The sequence below is a fragment of the Pezoporus wallicus genome, unplaced genomic scaffold (assembly GCF_028554395.1).
Source record: "Pezoporus wallicus isolate ANWC-B61680 ecotype Strahan unplaced genomic scaffold, APGP_CSIRO_Pwel_v1 contig_2384, whole genome shotgun sequence".
In the NCBI taxonomy this organism is placed as follows: domain Eukaryota; kingdom Metazoa; phylum Chordata; class Aves; order Psittaciformes; family Psittacidae; genus Pezoporus; species Pezoporus wallicus.
The window spans coordinates 7,179,219-7,202,758 of NW_026640488.1; the positions used below are offsets into that span (position 1 = coordinate 7,179,219).

At 38.1% G+C, this 23,540-nt stretch overlaps 2 protein-coding genes across 2 annotated transcripts in view; one reads left to right on the top strand and one right to left on the bottom strand.

The window, feature by feature from the left end:
* Positions 1-23,540, top strand: part of CLCN3 (chloride voltage-gated channel 3) — a 214,988-nt gene that overhangs the window by 8,825 nt on the left and 182,623 nt on the right. The gene's annotated exons all lie outside the window — the stretch shown is intronic.
* The window catches only part of SH3RF1 (SH3 domain containing ring finger 1), an 81,437-nt gene continuing 68,005 nt past the window's right edge, over positions 10,109-23,540 (bottom strand). The window contains exons 10-12 of the mRNA XM_057419235.1: positions 20,426-20,781; positions 17,999-18,333; positions 10,109-12,845 (exon numbers count right to left, since the gene is read on the bottom strand). Of these exons, the coding sequence (XP_057275218.1) occupies positions 12,677-12,845; positions 17,999-18,333; positions 20,426-20,781 (860 nt within the window). The 3' untranslated portion in view covers positions 10,109-12,676. The remainder of the gene's footprint in view (positions 12,846-17,998; positions 18,334-20,425; positions 20,782-23,540) is intronic.

The following is a 23,540-nucleotide window of genomic DNA, read 5'->3' on the forward strand; positions in this document are numbered from 1 at the left end:
AACACATTTGCTTTACAGACACCTCAGTGAAGCACTCCCGTCAACACGAATTGTCTGTCACGTGCTTTTAAATGTTTTGAAAAAATATGGTATGCCATCTGGCTCCCAAATGCTCATTAAAGCCATTGGAATATGAGTGTTTAAGGAAGCTAACGTCACATGATGCCCACCACTTTAAAAGAGAAAGAAAGAAAGAAAGAATGTATTTGCAGATGATATGCAACTAGAAGAAAAGGAAGTGGTAAAATTTTGTTTATAATTTAATTTCCTATGACTAAAAACATGCCAGCCATTTCCGAGAATAAAAACAGATGACAGCTTCTGTTCCCAGGAATATATGGTCTAAGTTCATTTTCCGAATGACATCAAGAAAGGAAAAAAATCCAGCAGGAAAATGGGATGCTGAAGCCATAGGCTATTTAGGTTTCTCAGGGGAAGGATGTCCCTATGAACTGAGATTCAGAGGGCATGCTCCAAGTTTCTTTTAAAGCTTCCCAAGTCACTTAGTTTTTCTGCTCTGAATGTCAGTTCTCCCCTCTTTAATTGAGGCTAATGGCTGTCAACTCCCCATATTGGCACAGCCCCAAGGAGAGATCTCCCACTCTCTAGTTACTGTCTTTTTCTGTGGAAGCACTTTTAAGCCTTAATGTAGAAAGAGAACTGCACCTGCAAAAACTGAATTACCAGATACGGTTTCAAACCCCATTTGGAAAGGCATCATCCTGTATCAGGGGAGTCGCTCAACTAATGTTTCATGGGAAACATAAAAATAGATTATGGAAAATTGGAGGAGTTTCAAAAAAACAACCAAGTATTTAATGAAAAAAAAACGGGTTTGACATTAACTCTATTTCCTGTATTTTTTCAAATAAGATTTATCCTATTTACTAAAAACTAGACTATCAATCATTTGCTGGAATGTAAAGCAAATGCTTTATGAAACAGTTTTGGTTTTTTTTGTGGCAAAGTGCATTTAGCTTCAGAAGCTGTTAAATATATGTAAATAAACAATCTGTTAAATAGATGTTGAGCAATTCTACTTATGACATATTGGTCCACTGCCTTATGACAATGATGCAAGAGAAAAAACGAGCTGCAATCCTGCAGAAAAATAGCCCAGGTAGTAAAGGGAAGGAGAACACAGATAATCAAATGGGTAAGAAGCAAAAAACAGCATGGCCTCATCCAGTAGACAATAGAACAACATCTCCTGAGTAACATGTGGGCTAATGGTGGGTAAGTTTTCTCCATTCTAAGAAACGGGTAATGTTTTGTCGACTGACCTTATCCAACCTCCGCATTTTCTCGAGTCAATGCATAGCTATTTTTAGCAGAACTCTGCAAATGTTTTATAACCCATTTTGGCTGTAAGGCCACATCCAGTTGCAACAACCTTCGTAGCTTTAACTAATCCAGGCTTGTTATTTTGTTAAGCATTTGAGGGCTAGAGGGGAATACGCTGGGAAATAAATAAGGCACTGAACTCCACTTCTGGGCTGTAAACGGAAGCCTTTTGCTCTAAGACTTCTGTACTTGCCACACCCAGAAATCATGATTCCAAAGACAAGTCCGTCAGTGAAGGGGGAGGCTATAAGCAAATATACTTGCTGCCACACTCTTGTGTTTTGCCATCTGGAACTTTACAACACAGCAGGAGGTTTCAAAACAAGATTCTTGTAAGTTAATAAATCTGTTATGCTGACAAGTGGGTCATTCTGGTTTTGGCAAGACAGACTGCTCCTTGAGGGACAAGAAAACCCATGTATGTGGAATTAGTGTGCTGTGTGTGTCTGTGCTGGCAAATTTATGTGAATGTGAGACAAGCTATTGCTGGGTAGCAGTTTCTAATGAGCGTCCCTTGGCATGTGCAGGGCAACCATGCAGAGATTCATTTGATAATAAAATGGATATGCTACAAAGGGCAGGATACAGTAGATATTCCACTCATGGTAACTCAGAAAGCAGAATACATTTGGAGATCTTTATCCCAGCTGAGAAATTACAGTTGTTACTAATACTAACCACTTCTTGTGTATTTTATCAGCCTAGGAAGTAAATCAGTAGTTCATTTCTGTCAAGAGTAAAAAGCATACAGGACAGCATGCTGCCTGATGGTGTCAGCATCCCAAGTGTTTCCAAACTTGGGAGAGTTACACTTGTGTGTAAATGAAAAATGCAAAACAAAGCCCAATTCTGCCATCTGACTAAAGCTCTCTCACAGGAACACTGCTGTTTGCATCTCATACCTCTAGATATAATTGTTTCATAAGTAAGAATTTTCTGGGTTTATCTGTAACATACATATGCATTATGCAAAGCACACACAAGTTGGTAGAAAAATTTCTATGAGAAAAAAAGATGTAACATCAGCTTGGATCACAGATCCTTCTATAGCTCTGTTTGCTATAATAAAATCCATTTATTCCAGTACAGCATGTTTCAGTTCTTTCAGAAGAACACCCACATTAACACATAAATGGCAGCTACAGCCATACAAATACTAACGACAGTGTTCACCCATATATCTTCCTTTGGAGGATGAAGTGTTGTAATGCTACAGGTCCTAATTTCTTTTTACAGTATAATTTGAAAGGCACATCTTTTCTGCAGACATTAACAAACACAGGTTCGTAGAATCACAGAATAGTTAGGGTTGGAAAGGACCTTAAGATCATCAAGTTCCAACCCCCCTGCCATGGGCAGGGACACCTCACACTAAACCATGCCACCCAAGGCTCTGTCCAACCTGGCCTTGAACACCACTGGGGATGGAGCATTCACAGCTTCCTTGGGCAACCCATTTCAGTGCCTCACCACCCTCACAGTAAAGAATTTCTTGTTGTATCCAATCTAAACTTCCCCTGTTTTAGGTTTTAACCCATTCCCCCTTGTCCTATCACTACAGTCCCCATTACGTTTGCCTTAATTTTCATACCTTTACCACATCCTGTCACCATAAATATTTTAGTTAATTCCATGCAGCTATTCAGTTCCTAGGCACAGTAATTTTGTCAGATGACTGCAGTCCTTTGTGCAGCTGATATCTAGCATTGGTTCCACTACCATTCCCAGAATTAGTGCTCCCCCTCAGTGATCCACTTCCAGTTTTACTTTGCCTGTAAGGCAAGGAATCAGAGTTATCTCACTCTCTCCCTTCCGCAAAGTGAATACTTTCCTTTTTAAAAATGAGGAAGAAAGGAAGAAAGAAAAGCATATGCACTAGTGTCACACCCTCCAACCCTATGGACATATCACACTGAAGAGCTTCCCACATCTGCTTTAGAAAATTATCACCCTCTCCCACCTCCCACTTCTGAATGTTCATTGTTCAAAATGTCAGCACAGATAGCATTCAACTTTTCCTTCACAGCTGGGGTAAGTAGTTCTCCCAGGTACTACAGATGCCTTCCTGCCACTGAAACTAAACCCATTCACCTCTGCTACAGATCAGGTGTCTGATCCAATGTCCATCTTACACCTAGCACTTTATTTCATTTCCTCAAAGGGAAAGCATTTGCTCATTTTATTTCTAACTTTGCATCTATAAATTTCTCATCCTAGATTTGAGCAGTTTTCCAGCAGTAAGGGAGAGGAGATGCCACACAACTAACATTGGACATGCATAAGCAGATCAGTCAGTGGACTCGTTTAAAACATCCAGCTGGTGAGGTCTCTAAGATTATTTGCTTATGGTCTGAACCATAATTTAAGTTCCTGATTCAGCAAAACTCACAAGCACCTGAAACTCCCACTGAGGTCAGTATAGCTGTAGTGCACATACCAAAGGACTACACCAAAGCACAGCCATGGTGACCAATGCACAGTGTGAGGGACGGGAGAGAGAGTTCTCTAAGCCGATTCAGAGAACCATGGCTTTTAAATCTCAAATTAGAAAACAGAAAACATTACCAGAGCTCTTCAAAGGGATGTATTTTCCCCTCATATCTAACTGTTACAGCACCCAAGAAACCAATTTCAGGTTTGAAATGTCAATAAATGTTAATTTAATTTATTTTTGCTGGATTAGAAAAGTATAAATAACTTCAGTTTCTAAGTATCATTGCCTTATGATTCAGCAAAACACCTCATCACACATTTAACTTTTAAGATCATGTTTAAATCCATTCCTGTTCTGTGAAGTGCTTAACAACATTTTCATTTACTTTTTTGTTTAATAAGAGTGCGTTGCCCTTAGTCATTTATGAAATGAAGGCCTACGAGGTTAAGTGGTGCATGTGAAAAAGACAGAGAAGAAGATGGTTGAGCGTAACATCAGCCACCAGACATGCTAGTTCTAGATATAAAAAAAAGTAATTTAAAGTTATAAGCAAGACATTAAATTCATGCCTTAGGGACCTCTCTTGTATTTGGAATCACTATTTCAGTATCTAGTATCTCTTCCAAAAGCATTCCATTGTGTTACTAACTATAGAAGGAAGACACCATCAGCTATTGTAGATTTGTCAGTAGCGCTTTACATGTAAGAACACAGGGTTTCTATTTGTATTTTTTTTTCTGAATGCCAGAGAGAAATAAGCTTTCAATAAAAACCATTAACGAGAAATTGACCAGAATCTAGTATTTGCCTGTGAAAAAAATACCAACTATTTCCTTAGACACGTTTCTTTTGGCAGCATTTGACAACAGACAAATCATGGACGGATACAGGCAGACAGATCTTCAGACACACACAAACAACTAGAAAGAGTTCCAGCCTCTGCTAGTATTATCTAATGATAAAAGTCAAAAAAGCTCAAAAGTACAGGTTTGCCAATTTTTCTTCAAACCAGCAACTGTACTTGGCAGAACTCACTTTTTGTACTGGTGGATTTAGCTATTACTCAACAAAACCAGGGCTGTAGGCTAATTAAATCACAGCTGCACAAGTACGCCCTATTACTGTCAGCTATGAGGCCGTGATACTTCACAGTCAAAACCCAACCTGTTACACAGATTGGCAAAAGTACTAAGAGAGCAGATGGAAAAATTCCCACATCATCTCATTCATCAGTAACACACTTACGTGGAGGCCGCACAACCAACATTTGCCAACATAAATATATTCCAGTACAAAGACAGACACATCCTACTGCTTGATTGTTTTCCACCAGCATGACCTCTGAAGAGCTGTAACTGCTCTTGGAGCAGTCAGCTTTCACAGCTTAGTTTAGCTATCTGAGGCTGTTGTGCAGCTCCAAAAGCAGTTCCTGCCATCAGCATAGACTGCGCCTGCACTTGTGGGGACAGACATGCAACTAGCTAATCTCTGTCATGGTCCTCCTCTCCCAGACATAGAACTACTTGGTCACATCCAGTAACAAGCCTCACTGACCTACTGTGGGAGAGGAGCATTAGCAGTATTTACTAAGGGAGAGATCAGTGTTAAGAAAAGAAATAGCTGTGGCTGGACCAGACAATGTTTCACTGATCTCTTTAATTACAGGGCTGTTTCTCCTCCCACCCGTTCCCCACTGGCACATTCGCTGCTGACACGTCAATCTTTACGCAGAGAACAGCAACTTTCCCAGACTCAGAAACTGATGTTCAAGCTTGGCTGATCCTGTGCTGCAGAGAACAGTTGAGAAATGTTACTGACAGAATCTTATATTTTAGTATTTAGTTTTCCTTGGATCATCTAAGTGTTCACTAACACTGCCAAACCAAGGAAAGCAAAGTTTTGCAGTTATGGCCAAATTCCATCTGCATTTGACACCAGGTTAAACATGGATTTCCTTATCAATGAGTATTCTAGGTGAGAAAAAGAACAAATGAGAAACATTATCTGCCATTTTCTTGAGCACAGCTGTATCAGACCTCTAAATAGTGATTGGTTTTAGCATGCACAACTGGACAACTAGAAGTTGGTCCTGAACTAGTCTCTGTTTCTTCAGACAGAATTCAAAGGTCATCTAATTCTTGTTATCTTTTTCCTATTTACTGGAGACATTAATTCTCAACTGAACACTTCACCTTTCTGTGTATTAGCAGTCTGCAGCAGAAATCACCAATTCTGTATTAAGGAATATGTGTTAAGTATAAGAATGCTGAACGCCTAGGCAGGATGAGCACCCATTTTATTAACAGATTTAAAACATTTCTCTCTTTGTATGTGTTCTTACCCTCCATGAAAAGGTTGATCTTTACAAAGCACAGTATCATTTTATTTTAAAAAACTATTATATTTCATCCTTGTCAGAGGATGAAATTATTGTCAGAGATCTTAAACGACTGAATGCAACGAATTTCAGTGATTTGCAGGGGAAAATAATGACTTGTGTACTATAAACTTAGAAGTTGGACAGATGCATAAAGTAAACCTTTGCAAAAGCAGATTTTCCTGATCCGTGTATTCAGAAGACACACTGAGATTGCCTACGGGAGGAGTGGAGAAAAATTCTTTGAACTGTAAACTTTTTAGAGCTAGCATTCTTCAGCTTATTGAGAAGCTCAACCAGCTGAAATAAGAAATTTGACCTAGGGCACGTCCCTTGTTGTGGAGAACAAAGTCAATGACCACTTTAAAGCCACGCTGCTGCTGACTCTTCTCTCCCAAGCATCCACAGATACACCATGAGAAAATACGGCAGCAACTAACCACAAAAGATTTTGGGACTAGCAGCTGTTAGCAAACCAAAGCCTACTCTGCAATTGTGGATCTGAAAATTTATGGGTTTGATTGAAAAGCGAACAAGTCTTCTGTGCTTTACAGTGCTGTTAAACAGCCTCATCTTTGATCTAGTGCCTGAGCTGTGCCAGTGGGACAAACATTTTTTGAGAAAAGGATAACACAGCCCAAATAGCTCTGTATTTTCCAAGTATGAAAGCCATCCAGCTCAGTTTCTTTCAGACATACTCATTCCTTTAGGGCAGATGAGATATTTTCTTTCACTATTTAACAGTAGGGGGCATATTCAGTGTATGCCAGCAAAGTTTAATGAAATCAATGAAGTAGCACTGATTTGCAGTAATTGGGAATCCAACCATGTGTTCTAATGCCAAAGAATCTGATATTTTTAAAGGCTTATATTGCTTTTCTTCATGGGAAAGCAGGGGGGGGGGGGGGGGGGCGGGGCACGGCTATCAAACTCCATAACTCCATTTACTTTGTGAAATGGTGTTCCATCTAAGATAGCAGACAGCAGGGGCAAGAAAACACCTGTACAGATATTTAAAAATCCTGACATTTTCTTTATGTCATTGTAATGAAAGTGTTTTTCTTGCTGTGCCAGCCAAATTTCCACTCTACATTCCTGCACAGGCTGTTCCCACCACTCTGAATTTAGATTGTAGCCACTGTTTGGACACATCTTGTGAATTGGTTTTGATCTAAATGAGTACTAGATACAAACATCAGAAGGCCTTTTGAGTTCTGCATGCCAGGTAAATCGTACTGCAGAGTGCAGCTGAGTGCTACACATTTACATGTGCTAAGGAGAATTTTTACAGGCTAGTTCTAAGTGTGAATAATTGAATTCTGAGGCTAACATTACTGTGCTTAAATTGTCTCTATTCCACTGAGTAGGAATGGCAGAGAAACTGATTTTGTCACTCCTCTTTCAGAAAATAATACAGCTTACAGGAAAGAGTACAGTAGAAGGAACAAATAAATAGTACTGACATCTGCTAATATTGTATTCAGTGTACTGCTGAGATTTGATAGGCATGCATGAAATGCTCATTATGTTACATTTTGAATGGCTTTTGCACACTGCAGATTGGATGTAGCAAATTCATTTTGTTACGTTGCTTGCATTGGGCTGATTCTGATCAAAGCACTTTTCAGCTGTTAAAATGGATCAGCTAGGTCTCCCACCCACAGAAATCAAGTCTTTAGGAGACTTCTCCAGGGGAAGGGCTTAGCTGTTCCAGCTGCTGATTGTATTAGATATACTAGAGCAGGTCTAATCTGTCAGAATGTATTTGCAACTCCTTGAAAACCAGTCCGGCTTTCCTTTCAAAACAAGTTTTACATCACATACCTTGCAAGAACAGGAACCGTCAGTTCGGCAAATGAGGAAACTGAGGCTCCAAAAGGGGAGACCTCAGGTTTTCAAGAGCAGCTGCTAACTTCAAGGCTCTCAACAAGTTTGTCTCCTAGAAAGTAAGAGCAATATGGATGACACAGTGGAAGGAGAATGCACTGCATCCATACCATTTCTCAAGAGAGCTGTCTAATATTAGTGCTACTGCATAGACTCTGTGGAAAGTGGACACTACCCCTGCCTATTAATGCAAACCTGCAACTCATGTTGTGTTTTTAACTCAGTACTCAGTGTGATACATATATGTTCTCAAAGCATACCCATCATATCAAGCCTTTCAGGTAATTCAGGAATACAGGTGCCTAGTCTTGGATTTCACATGTGTTTTGACATGAGAATAACAATGCAGCTTGGACCTACCACAGCAGCACTTGTTCTAAGACACAAGCACCAAACAAATACAAGCTTAAGAGACTACGTAAAGACTGAGGGCTGCATTTTTAGCCTTAAAACATCCAAGTTCCTCTTAGGTCCTTTCACAGAGCTGGAATTTGGTAACAGATAAGTTCCAAACAAGTTACCTAAGATGCAGGTCCTGTATACAGGTCTTCCAAATCCTTTTCTCTCCCATTTTTTCCTCACATTTAATGTCCATATCCTCACCATCCACCATTATCATTCTCAGCTCTTTTGTATGTATATACAAATATTCCAAGTATGTCAGCCTATGAATGATTAAATCATTAAAAAGAATTATGACATGGGGTTTTCTTGAGTCAAACTTAAAATCTGTTTAGGCTTTACTATTAACCATTTATCAAAGTGCAGGGATAAAGCACCTGAGAGTGATTTGAGAAGTACACATATTGTAGATTCATGTTAATACAAAGAATATGGCTGAATTGCCACGTCCAACAGAAACCAGTGGCATTGCTATCTATTGTGCACATATAGGAAAAAGTCTTCTGTAGGAGTTTTAGTAACGCCAGACACAAATCTTTTAAACCAGACAAGTAGATTCTTGTGTTTCATAAAAGTCAATATACCTCTTTAAACACATTTGCTTAAAGCTATTGGAAAGAACAAGCCAGTTATAACATTTTGCCAGCCCTGTGAAAAAAAGCCAGAATGCTCAGAAGCCATGTTTTTAAGCCGATGCAAAACTATCGTAATTGTCATTCCTGCTATAAGGCAGAGGTAATGAAGTGAGGGTGAACAAGATTTCAGGCACCTCTGGCAAACCCAATGTTAGCCACATATTAGAATGACTCAATAATTACAATAGCAAAAAACCCCAACGCAAAGAAACAGTCTTACTTCTATTCACAGCCGTGATGTTTGTGGGTACTTTTCTCCTACAGATGCACTGACATCAGATCTCAACTCTGAAAAACAAATAAAGCTGCTTTTCTGTATTGTCCAGTTTGCATTTCTACAAATCATGTTGCCTCCCTTCCCCCTAATTAAGGCAAGTTAAACTGGATGCTCCTTCTTTGCAGAGAGGACTTAATGCTGCATCACTCACTGCTCCAGAATCTAGTTCCTGCTCAGTCTTAACTAACAAGGAGACTGTCACAGTAGCTGAAACATTCAGAGAATAATATTTTTGCAGACACTTTAAAGATTAATTTTCTACCATTTTCATAGCAGTCACATATATATAGTAGACATGTAACTGTATTTAAATCAAGAAGATCTCCTAGTTAGGCAATTACTGTCTGACTACTGTGCACAGCAAACTTCTACAGGGCAAATGAGTCTTTTACCACCGAACAGCGAAGTTCAGGTAGATGCTTCACCCTCAGGGCTGGGGACTCTCAATATCCACAGCAGATCCACTATGCTAGACACTTCTTCCTTTAGGGAAAGCAGTTCATAATGATTATGAACCTGATGTCCTGTTGACAAGACCGAACTAGTCAGTCACAATCAGACTAAGATGGAAGTTACCTACCTCTTCTGAAGTTACTTACAGAAATATGGAGAAGAGATGGAAAAGATCAGTCAGATCCTTTCAGTTCTCTCTACAATTTTTGCATTATAGTCATTATTCCAAACTCCTAACATTATGGAATCTGAAGACTTTTCCCTCTATGAGCAGAAATATCCTCCTATGAATTCTGAAATTAAGTTCTGGTAATTTTATTGTCAAATTCTTTATAAGTAATTTATGTTTAATATTTGCATACACATTTTGATTTAGCTGTTTGCTAAGAAAATATTTATTAGGATTGGAAGTTTAACATAGTAAATCAAACACTTAACATTCACTTGACTTCAAACATAGATATAAAATACCTTACAAAATTTTTTATGGAATTACACAAAGCAAATGCACAGGGTTTGTCTGTTTCTACACTGAATTAATCCCAAGCCAAAACAAAAAAAATAATCCCTAAAACATCACAAAAAAGGCATGATAAACTGCATTTTTGTCATTGTTGCACTGCTATGTAATAAGCCCTTTTTACACACATTTACTTAAAGTTTAAAAAAGCTAATTGAAAATGTATTCCATCTAACAGAACTATTGGATTAACAGCTGATTTTTGACTTTACACCATGAAATTCTATTAATAGAGGTACCTTAATCACTTAGCTTAAAATATGGATAGTAGAGATAGAAAAAAATTAACCTTTAGTAGTCTTTAATATAAAATGCACTAAATTTTCCAAAATAAGATTATGACACACTAGTGCCAATTTATGCTGACAAAAGCTGAGATCAGCTTCTAACTAAAATTTATTTCACAAAAATTTTATATATTACATGAATATTCAAGTAAACTATTTAAAAATATTTAAAAATGCAAAAACTGAATTATACAGTGTTTCAGAGAGATGTTTAATTTGGGAATGCTGTCATGTCCAACTATATATATTTATAGATATATTTTTTCTTATCTTTAAGACCATCATGATATTACCTGATATTGCAAGAACTCCTCGTCACTAACATTTGATATTTTTCAATTTATAACTTCAAAAAACAAACACTAGAAGGATTTAACATATCACTGTGTTCTTTTTTATCACTGTTTCTGTGTGCTGTGCGACACTGAATCACACTACTGGCTTTGCTTTGTAAAGTGCTGAGTAACAGCCAAATTACATCAGATTTAACTGGAGATGACGGTGCTCAGTGTCTTACAAAAAAATCTCTATTAAACTGTTATAATTAAACAGTCAAATTAAAAAACAACAAGTTCAGCTCAGTAGCGTGTGTGTTCACCAGTGTCAAATCTCTAACAAAACCCTGAAATACTAACAATGCTTTTCTTGCTGGCTGCATTCTTTATATCCATCAGCTGCAAGGACATTAAAATATTTTATTAATGATTCAAACTCTGGACATCTTCTCTGGCTGAAGACAAGTTGCTCACTAGTTTTGGTCAAGTGGCTTTTGGGAAACTTTCAGAGCAAAATAACCCACCAACGGGGAACTGGAGTGAAAAACGCCAACCATGCACAGTTATAAGTACTGCAGGAACTGAGTAACACATGCAAGACAAAGAAAAGGTCAGAACATACCAAAGTAGCAATGGTTAAGAAGTTAGTAAAGTTTTCACAGTGTTTCATACAGCCTTTTACTTTAACACAAGTGCATCACTTACCACCACTATTGCTCAGACATTTTAAAACATCTCTTGGCCATGCATGTCAGTTTGAGAAGAAAATAGCAAATTACACTTCTTAGGCAATTTTAGACATTAAGTACAACTTATAATTTTATTTTTATTTTCAGTTATCAAAACGATGCTTGCAAGATATGATCATTCTAAATGTTGGGCTTTAACATTCTTTCCAATTTTCTTGGATCCTGAGCGCTAAATGCCCAAATAACTGGCCAAATATCCAAAGCTAGGCTTTGTTCAAATAGCCAAGTTACTATAAACAGAAGGTATAGGGAATTTCTTACTGGCACTCCCAAATTTCTTCCTTCCTAACCTTGAGATGATCCTAACCTTGAGATGGTTGAATTTTATTCAGTTGTTCATATACATCTTTGCCTCCTGGAAACATTACTCCACTTGGGTGATTTATGAGGAAGTAGAACTAGACTCAAGAACACCACTGACTTTTGTTTTGATCTGTCCAAACAACAACATACACATTTTTTTCCCCACTTGGCAAATTCTATTTGACGCCACATCACCACCACTCAACATTAACTCATAAAACAGAGACTTACTCCACTGTTAGACACAGCAGGGGAAAAATGTCCAGAGGATAGACGGGAGGCTCTTTATCAGATATAATTGCTTGCTCATAAGGAGAGAATCCAGCTTCCCCTTAGTTATTCTTTCATAAATTAATAATTTGTTAAAATCATAGTCACAAGAATTTGAGCTATTACACAAAATTCAAGTTTAAAAAAACAAGAATAAATTAGTTACAGCCTTGTAAACAATTGTTCATTTATGTAACATACTTGGGGGGGGGAAAGTTCCTCTATATAATAAATCAGACAGTACAAGGCACACATCACACTTAAGAATCCAAAGTGATAAAACCAGCAGATGCCTTCATCTTCTTTGTTCGCTGGTGTAATTGTGCTATAGACACTGTAAAAATATGTAGGTTTTTGTTTACATTACAGTCATTTGAAAATATTTCATGACTGTGCTTTTTCTGGTAAAATATTTGTGCTACTTTGCAGTACAGTATGATCTGAAGCTCTTGCAATGATCTTCTCAAATGTTCTCCACAAAGCTTCCAGGGAAAAGGCCAGTTTTTCCATTTCGTTGCAGAGTGCCTTTGAACCAGCCATCCTCACGTTTTTTGTGTACAAAAACAATGTCACCTTCCTTAAGTTCAAGTTCAGCTTCGCTTTGAGGAGGATAGGATACCACAACCCTGTACCTGTGTAATTAGAAAAACACAACCTTCGTTTAGGCTCTTTTAAACCAGTGCTCTAGAAAATATTCCTGTAAAAGTTAAAACTTATGAAAACAGAAACTGCCTAGAACTGTTTGCTCAATATGTAACAGAAGTATATCTTGAAGAGGAAATAAGAATAGCAACATAATGAATTCAAGTCAAATGTATATATCACCTATCAAGTTTTTTTCACTAAGATTCCTGTAAAAATCCAGACACTATTTAAGTAACAGGAGAAAATTTTAAATGTATTTTTGGATATAAACTTCAGACTGTTCCAGTCAGCATGACTCAACAACAACCAAAGCATCCACAGCAGTAATTGGGCATAATTTTACAACTGTGTGTTTAAGATGTTACTATGTCAGAGAAGGCTATTCAGGCACAGAACAAAAAGAAGCAACTAGCAAAACCTATTAATTTGCACTGCTGCTTTAAATTATTTTCATTTATCTTGGAAACTTTTCAGGCTAGAACACATGCCATCTGATTTGGGCACATTTGTACTATATTGAAAATAAACATTTAAAAAAAGTAGTCAACTCCACAATTTTTCTTAAGCACCTGATACGCAAAAGAACTTACTGTTCTCCTGAGCTTTCCACAGTTTTGAGCTCCCTCAACCCTGCAGTAATTTAGTACTTCTCATTAATTTTTAGCTTCCTGAGTATTTTGATATCCATTCTTGTAATCTAATGTCTAAAACAAAGCACCTGGTGTTAAAATGCTATTTTACTGTATTTTTCAATGTTTGATGAGAAGAAACCCAGCAGGCTTTGCACCCTTAAATCTCATTTTCTTCTTTTATTACAATCAGACACCAAATTTATGCCACATTTTACAAATACTATTTGCCCAGTTAGAGGTGATCAGATCCAGACTCATCACACATTCTCTGTGATGAGTGTTGTCTATTCAGATCACCCTAAATGATTATGTAGAAGCTATTTTTCCATTTCCTAGTTCATCATCTATAACAAACTGCTAAAACTACCAATTTCATCCAGAGTAAAAAACTTATGCTTCAGCTCAAAAGTTCAGTGCCAGGTCCCCAGAGAAAAATAGCCACATTTACTAAGTATGACCTGTGTTTTGGAAAAACATGTTCATTCCCACATGTTTGAATCTCCTAAAACTTCCTTGTTTATCTCCTTCTTCAGTATTTGCAAATGTTTGCAATGACTGAAGGTCAAATTTGCAGCCCTTTCGTGGTCACCTAATCTAGAATACTTTACATGCACCTAAACCACACAGTATGTATTTTCTTCTTTATATTTTCTTAATTTTCAAAATATTATCCTAAATACTTTTAAGCAGCAAGTGATAAAATATTAGTATTAAAGAAGTACTTCAGCTTCCGAGAAGCAGCCACTATATTTTCCATCAGTTCTTTCCTGCTATTCCTAATGTGTGTGCAGTGTTTTTGCCCTCTGTATTTATGAAATATCTTTTTTGGGGGCAAGGGGGGGGTGGTGGTGGGGGGGTGGTGGTGGTGGCCATGGTCTGTCTTCACCTTTCTACTTTTCATTTGTAATACTGGCATTGCTCACACTTTTCAGTAACATGAAAAAGATTGTATCTTCCATGTTTTTCCCTTTCTACATTGTTTCTGGTTTGTTTTTTCCCCCTTTCTACATTGTTTCTGGTTTGTTTTTTTCCCCCTTTCTACATTGTTTCTGTTTTGTTTTTCCCTTTCTACACTGTTTCTAGACACAAAAATACTGCTATTCTTCCCAGCTATTTGCAGTTTATTTTTGCACAGTTACCTGTGGTTTTCTAATCACCAAGTAGATAAAAATATATTGTCACATGCAGAAAATTTCAGTTGAGGAATACACAGAAAGTTTGAATTACTACTGTTGCACAAGTTAAATTCATACTTATTTTTTATCTTCTTGCTTGAGTTCCTTTTTTTGCACTTTTAATTTGTACTTTTCAGCTCACCTGTGCCCTGGTGTTGTGCAGCTCTCTCCTGTCTGCTGAGTATGTGCCTTGACTCCTACAGCAGATCAACACCCACCTAGGGTAGTATTTACTTAACAGCATTAAACCCATCAGATGTGGTAAGACCTGCTGCCCTCTAAAGCCACTGGCCTGCTCACTGGAAGCAGATGTTACAGCAGTCATTTTGTGGTGCATAAAAAAAGGGTCACTTAAATCACAGAACAAAATTACTGCTCTCCTTCACCGTAACTGGATAAAGGATTCATATTCTAGTTTAGGATATGCAGAGAAGTGTATTTAGGTTCAACTTCAGGTCTTTAACACCACTGTGGGGTGCTGGGAAGTTTGTTATTACAGTGCTGTATATTTACTGTAAAACTTAAGGCTTTAATCAGTGTTCCCTCTAAAAGAGAAAGCTCATGAAAAAAGCTTGAAACAGTCTTTTACCTCTTGTTATCAAAAAAACCTAAACGGCTCAGATAACCAAATTACTGTGTATTCATAGCATAACATGGTATGAATGTAATTCCCCCCAGGAATTACAGGGTGTTTGGTCTATCTTTTTAATGAAAAGACAGTGATCCTTGGCCTTGTCAGTGCACTGCATCAATACAGGAAATCCCAGCGCCTGCAGACAACTTATGCCTTGGCTGGAGAATCAGAAGAAATGACTAAACACTGTTGCAGTGTCTCAGGTGCAGGAATTCTCCAAACTGCTCCAAACTGGAAGCAAGGCTTGGCTGAAATTTCTGTTTGATTTCTTTGCTCCTTCTGTACAAGGAACATATAGAAGACCAGGAAACGCAGTAAGCAAAAACCTAGCTCATAGGAGAAGAGCGTATATAGGAATGGCAACTACAGAGAAGACCTGCAATAGTAAGATAGAAGGGAACGTATCATATTCCCCTCCTTTAGTGAAATGCCCACTGGTATGAAGTATCCATCTGCAAATCCATGTCCCAAAAAGCTTGTCTGCTAGCAAACAAATCAAATGCCCATCCATATATTCTGTATGACTGGAAACAAGTTCACCATTTTTAATCCTAATTTTCTGTAGAACTTACAGGAATGACACATTCTAGGATTACTTACAATTCTAGTGAAAGGAGAAACAGTGAGATTAGAGTAAAAATTTGATACTGCATGTTAAAGGAAGCAAGGACTTCCAGGAAATCTCGGTATCCAAACCAGGAACATTTTCAGGTGCTTTACAGAGTTGAGCCAGCTACCTTTGCTCCTAATTCATGTAGGATAATTAACAGAAACACACTCCTAAATCCTCTAGTCAACTCTGAAAATAAAACTTGAATGCTGATAATTGCACTGCAAAGCCATAGTCAGAATAGACAGTACTGTTTCTTTTTCCAAACACACTGTAGCCTGTAATTGGAATTGTGATATGTAAGAGCAGAATAACTTTAGCAGGAGATTTCTCTGTTCTTCATCTTTTTGTTGAGCTTATCCTTATGAATGTTTTCCTCTTCAACCAATTATTGCATCATCAGTATGCTTCTTACCCACCCCTGCTTCCACATTAATGAAGATTAATTAATGCTTATAAATTACTTTGATGATATTGAGTACAATGTAAGTAGCAAGTATTATTAAGCAAAACATTTTAAGCAGTTTGGCCTAAGTAAATGGAAACATGACAAGAGCACATCAGCATGAAAAACACTAACCCTGCCCTGAAAAGGACAAAGGGAACCCAAGTGAAATTCTGTTTAAATACACTGGCCAAAAAGTAACAATTCTGCATGACTACCAGGGAGGATGATCTTGTGATAGCACTTTCCCGGTAGCAGTTAGCAATTAAACAATAGTAAGGATACACAGATATATTAAAAAGAATGTTTGAGTGTATGTTATTACTAGATCAGTAAGTAAGCATTTTCTGTAGGTAACTGTAAGCATCATTTTCTGTAAGTAGTTCTGAGGAAAAAAAAAAATCCATCACAGTAGTGAAAAAACTGCTTTTTGTAAGAATGCAAATAGCTTTGCACATATATCCACTGGTCACTCCAGAACTAGTTTGGTGTTATTTTCACAAAGTATAAAACCATATTACTGTCCCAAACAGACTTACAATAATGTGAAAATATGCTATTCTTAAGGAAAATTCTGTCACGTTTTATTTTCCATCTGTAAGTGTAAATCTAATTCGAAAATTCAGTGTAAAATAGAAATTTCTTGCAAGGAAATGGCATAGAAACAGTATCAACCTTTTAAAAATTATTAAAGGTATGACAGAAGTAAAATAAAAGACAAAATAGAAACTTTATACACTGCCTGGCTTCTAATACACAGATATAGCTTAAGATCAATGAGCCTCTGGAAATACAGTGGTATGCCCACACACCATGAGTTAATAGTACCAGAACAAAGTCTATAATAGTCAGCATAAATCAGTTCAGTCCTAGAGCTGCAACTCTACTGCTTTTTTTTTCCGTATGCTACACAATCCCGTAGCTACTGCAAAAGAAATCTTATGACACTTTTCATATTGCTTATCTACTACCAGGAGTAATAAAAAGAGACAGTAGTTAGAAAACTGTCACTTCCTTTGCAGTCTGCACAATCTACTGAGGACTCAGACATCTGTAAATCATAGGTGGACACAAAATAAAAGCGATAGAACTTTAAAGCAACTGCCTGGCAGCTTCAGAGTCCAGACAGCTGTATGTTTTTCAGGCTCACTTGCCAGGACACAGAGGCTGCCCTAGAGCTTGCTATGTGGAGTGCACAGTAACAGGGCATCTGCATAGTAAAAGTATTTTTGCAACAGCTGAAGAAATCACATATTAAGCCTACTCATAGATAAGGATCTCATTCACCATATATTTAGGCTGGCAATTATGCACTGCTAATAATCTCAAAGAACTAACCCAATATGCATAAATGCAAGAATATAATGTGTTCATGTTGTGCATTTTATCTACCTCAGTTCTCATACCAAACTTGTGATCAGTGTATTTGAGTGTCTATTCATTCCAAAACCTCAAAGTAACACAAAAGGTAAACAAACATACACATGAGCCTTGGTTGATAAGCATATAAAGCACCATTAAAAAAGTAAGTTTCCTCTTGCTATAAAATGCTGTATCTCAGCATTTTGCAGCAGTTCTAATATACATGGTAAATGTCAAAGAGTTCCTTGGTTTGCCTGAGACTAGCTATATAGGATAATTTACCTTTCACAGACAAGAGGCCTGGATTCACTCAGGACTGGACCCAGGGATGAGCAAGGCTGCCTAGGCGGCGGTGCTACAGGAATAGAGGAATCCAGGGAACTTGTTTTCCGATGTAGTGTCTCCTGTGCCAGCCCAGAGACCTCACTGTCGGTGGGACAGGATCCAGCTTTGCTGTGACCGCTGGATGATGGAAGCTCTGGCCCAACTGCACCTTGCAGGGCTAGCTCTGCAGCTGCTTGCTCAGCGTCCAGGGTTGGTGATGCTGGAGGTGACAATCGGGGCTTCCGTTTGGTGGATGCTCCAGAAAGTAGTTTCAGCAAACCTTTTTTTTCTTTCTGTAAACCAAAGCAGTGCCTCGTTTTAGAACAAAAGTCTCCCATGAAGAGTTGAACACTTCTGTCTGATAGCTGGCATGGTAATCAGAGAGGAGACATTTGAGACTGCACAATTAATAAAGATAATTACAAAGATTATGAAAGAGAAAGGTAATTGTTACAATTCTAAAGAGAAAAACATTAAGTCTTTTAGACCATAAACCAGCTAAGTCCTTTCGCTTTAATTAAGACTTACCTTAAAAGCCAATGCCAGTGACCTAAAGGCCTGTCTAGAAAAAGGAGTGTGAGGAGTTAGATTCCCACAATGGGAATCTAAGAAGTAAACCGTTTTGCTAACATGGAAGTTTCTAGGAAGACATAAAGAGTCATTTCAGACCAAGCAGGGAGAAAAGTCTGCCCTGGAAGCTGCTGTTTAGATAAAGTGTCTTTTACTTATCCTCCCTCACTAAGACAAGACCTTCATGATTTAACAGAAATTTGCCATAAGGAGAATGTATTGTGTTTTGCTGCTCTGCTAGAGGGACGAATTGTAAACATTCTTTTTGCTTGTCCAGACAGGAATCCCTGAAGACTATTATTTACCCTGGAGAGAATTATTCAAGTAGCTTTTGTGTTTCTTGTCTTTTTTTTAAGGGGTGTGGCAGTGATCTTCTTACCAACCCTTTGACTGAGTGAATTTAGTGCTTAAGAGAGGTGCCAGATTTTAAGCCCTTGAGACAAAAATAAGCTATTTAACCACAGAATGAGAAAACCATGAGCAGTGAAGATTTGTATTATAGCTTGAGATGCACTGAGATTGGTAAACTGTGAATGAGAAATCCTCAGTCCTTCATCCAAGTCTCCAATAACTTCAAGCTATATTAGCTAAGACTGAAGTCTAGCAAATGGGAAAGAAAAAGAGAAGCTCAAAGAATATGTTAGCATCTTTAACCCTGAACTGTAGAACATACTGTCAAAAACATAGAATATCTCTTCCAACCCAAACCATGCTATGATTCTAAAAGTCCTGCCTAAGGGCACCTCAGTCTGATTTCAGTGGCTATGACTAAAGTAACTTTAAAACAAAGTTCCAGGTATACCCATTCAACAATATTCAACAAAAAAAAAAAAATAGGAAGTAGATGAGATTAGTGTACAGCCTACGATTAAAACCTTCATAAACTTCATTAAGGAGTGCGTGTGTCTGAAGAGTAGTAAGGTAAAGCCTAAAACATTTGAGATATAAAAAAATGTTGTCAAAAGGAGAAAAAAAAATCTAACTACACCACAACTGTAAAACAAAACCAGTTATAAAGTTGAAGGAATGTTTCTGCCTACGATATACTATAATCACATGGCTGTTGGACAGTGAGAATAAGTTTAGACACAGAGGAAAATACTTCAAATAGAAGACCGAAAGCAGAATCACTACAGACTACTGATTTACATTTAGAAAAGACAAGAGTTGGGTGTTTTTTTTTCTTTGTCCAATAAACAGTGCTGGTTATGAGTTTTTCATAATCTCTCTGTGTGTCTGCTTAATCAGGAAGGCAACCTAAAAAACTAATGTTTTTTACTAAATATTAGGTTTATTTTATTAGACTGATTTTTTTTTTTTTGTATGTTCCCACAAGTTCATAGGGTTTTTGTCTGGGTGGGTTATTTTGTTGTTGGGGTTTGTTTTAATTACAGGCTTATTAGTTTACAGATACTTCCTGATAACCTATGCTAACCATACATCTTTCTAAAGTATTTAGGAAACTGAATGCAGGTAAAGAAAAACAAAATACTTGAAATTCCAACAGTCAATCTACTAGTTCTTCTGAACTTTATCCATTTACCTTTTGTTTCTCCTGCTTAAGACATGAACCTGCTACCCTATTTTAACCCTTCTCCAAGGTTTGCTCTGTATTTTAATCCACCCTAGATTTTTCTTGTGTGGTCAAGGATATATTTGCCCATGGCTGTAGTCACAAAATGGCTGCCTGAGTTTCAGACTCAGTCTTAAAAACCAGTGCTGCTGTTCAACAAAATGCACGGAAAAAAAATGGATCTCAAAGTTTGCATGATGAAAATGGCAGAATGCAAGGGAATGATTTTATTCTCTACCCACCTTGCCATCCTTGTCTGCTTTACTGACAGCAGCATTTCCACCAGCTGCTAGAGCACTCTCTGGAGATGCAGGAGCTCCAGTGTGAGTGTTCACAGTTCTTCCACTAACATCTCCCTCCAAAGATGAAGCAGCAATGTTGGGAGAATTCAAAGAACCTGCAGCACATGCCAGTGGGATGGTTGAGCGGTTCACATTCACAGCTGTGACATAAGCAGCACTATTTGCTGGAGGCTGGAGCTGCTGGGAGGCAACAGAGTGGTGGGGAATGATCACAGCTGCAGGAATAAGGCATGTTGAACTCTGTGCTTGTATGGGTGTGACTGCTGCCGTAGGTCTTTCTTGATTGTGTGCAGCAACTAGGAAAAAAGAATAAAATGTGACAGGTCATCTTTTCACAAGACACACAAAGAGAGGTACAGTTACTGTGTTATATCTAATCAGTCATGAAAAGCTTCCTTCCCACCTTCCTAACTCCCATTTGTATTACTATGACATCTTACACAGCATCAAATTCGTCTCACCAGAATAAAGAAGTAGCATATGCTACCCTACTTGCACCAGTATGCACAGAATAACAGCACTGCAACTACTGTGGAGAAGTCCAAGCTGCTAAGTAAAATGCTTCATGTACAGAGAGAGATGCAAAGTGAAGATTACACTTTAGTTTGTAAGAGCTAGCTAAATACAGCCTGGAACTTGTTTGTTCCTTTTAATATGCTGTGTAGTTGTCAGGGCACATAAAACAAAGTAGGAAGAAACACTCCTTATAGAAGCTGCTAAAAATATAATTGGATTGTTTTCCCTAAACTATTCACAAAATCCACAACAGATTTAGTGGGTCTTTCAAACAATAAGTACAGTGGCAATTACTGCTATGACTGGTTTCTCTGAAAACGTAAGCTACTGTCTCTTGGGATGTTTAAATATAGAAGTGGATTTACTCATACCCCTGTGAAGTAAAAGGAACATCCACACTGGAAGCTGCAGAACAGCACAGGGCTGAATACACCAACCTGGGCTGCTGCCTAGCTGCAAACCACAGAGCTCTGCATTAACTAATTTATCCTTCTCAAGAAACAACATTGCTATTATAGTTACATTGTCAGCCACACAAGCTTTTGGATCATTTCAACATCTTTGCAGCCCTGGGTAGAATGAAGTGCAAACATCTTAACAGAATGGGGCAAAATGCGGCATCCCAGTGCTGCACAGCCTCTTTCCTTCAAATACTCTGAAACATAGTATCTAACAAGGGGACCTCTCTGGAGTTTGGTGCATGTAAATCTCAAACATATCCATTCACTCTGATTCTTCAGATACTGCTTAGAGTTTCAGGTTTGTTATAAGTGATATCCTGGAATGAAGCCTCAGGCATTTGATCTCTTCAGTCTGCTTTCTACAAATTCCCTTGGTAATTTGGTTAGATTGCATCAACAGTGTATTAAAGAAGACTGACAAAGTTCACAAATTTGATATAACAATCCTGTATTATCATACCCAGTTAAAATCTCCATTATAAGAAACACAAGTTTTTTCTTAAAAAGAAAGCACCACAAAATGCTATGTCTGGTTTTCGATATATAACCTCTTCCCCTATAATAGACCCTTCCTAACTCTTGAGGACCATGCACATCTTTCAAAGTTCCTTTCAATCAAAGAATGCAGACCCCTTTAGCAAGGGTGATGTAAAGCCATGTCTCACTAAGATCAGTTGAAGAAGGGTCCTCGAAGTCCTGAGCTAAACTGAAACTGAAGAACAGCCCTGCAAAAATGCAGCCTTGATCTATGATGCTTCATGAAGAGAGTAACACTCAGCGAAGGTACAGAAAGCTCAAGATGATCACGTTTCAGATGCTGATGACAAAGTTCTCTAAGATTTGAACATAAAGCAGCCATTATTGCTTCAGTTCTCAGGCCCTTATAAGGGACAGATCTGTATTTGTAACTGATTAGTATACCTTCAGATCAAAATCCTATGTTAAGTTCTCCGTGAAGAGAGTGCAGCCCCTCTGAATTTTCCATTTGGACCTGAAAAGCTGGGAAGCATGTTGTCATGTTTTCCAGCTGAATGGAACTGTAAGTTGTTATTTGTCTTGACAGCAGTGCAGAAATGGGGGTTCAAGAAAGACTTCTGGAGCCTACAGGAGCTTTCTCCTTTGTGTTGTCACTTTGCAAACTTCAAGGCAGCTCAAAAGAAGAATTCAGATTAGAAACCACCTATGCCTGACAGGCAGGAAAGTGCAGATGCTTTGCTTAGTTTCTCTTACCAGCTGTCAATAGCACCTGGTTATTGTTTTTTAAAGGTAAAGAATAGAGTTTTTACAGAGGACTATCACATCTGTTCCAGCCTAAGATCAGACTGGAGGAAGATGGCACTAAGGAAATAAAATATCTACGTACATATCCTACCTCCTCCAAAAGGAAACCTGGTACTGACATCTGAACATGAACAGTGTTTTAGGAGATGCATGACTCTGAAGATGGTGGGTTAATTCACGGATCTCGAGACTGCAAGAAATAAATCACCCTTAAGGGGCTAACAATACCATTTGCAACTGCAGCTTTGTCTTCTGCTCTGCCAATAAGAGCCTTGTGGTGAAAAAAAACCTTTGTCTCAACATGAGATCTTAGGCCCTAAATTCAAGGCTGAAAGAGGGAATACTGGGATAGCTTGAAATGGAGGTTTGGGTTGGGTTTTTTTCCCTTTTCTTTTGAGGCCCTAGGAGTAACTGGAACAGATCAGGCTCCAGTTGTGTGGTATTTTCCTAGCCTGGCAAATCCACAGAGGAGTGCATGGATTTGGTAAACAAAAACTCTTGAAAACAATCTTTTTGGATCTGGGCTTAAACAACAAGAAGGCATGTTTCACTGTGATGTGGCCTGCCCCAGACAGTAAAGGCAGAGTTATACCTGTGAGATATACAGAATTTTATGACATAAATCATATAGATCTTGAAGCCAGTATAGCCTTAGTGTTTCAGAGTCAAAGCTGAAAGAGGCTGCAGTCAAGGTTAGAGAACAAACTGGAATACCTAAAGACTAACCCTAAACCAGAGACCTGAAAAAGGAGGAATGAATGCTAAAGGCCTTCAAAGATGCTAGGAGATAATTTAAA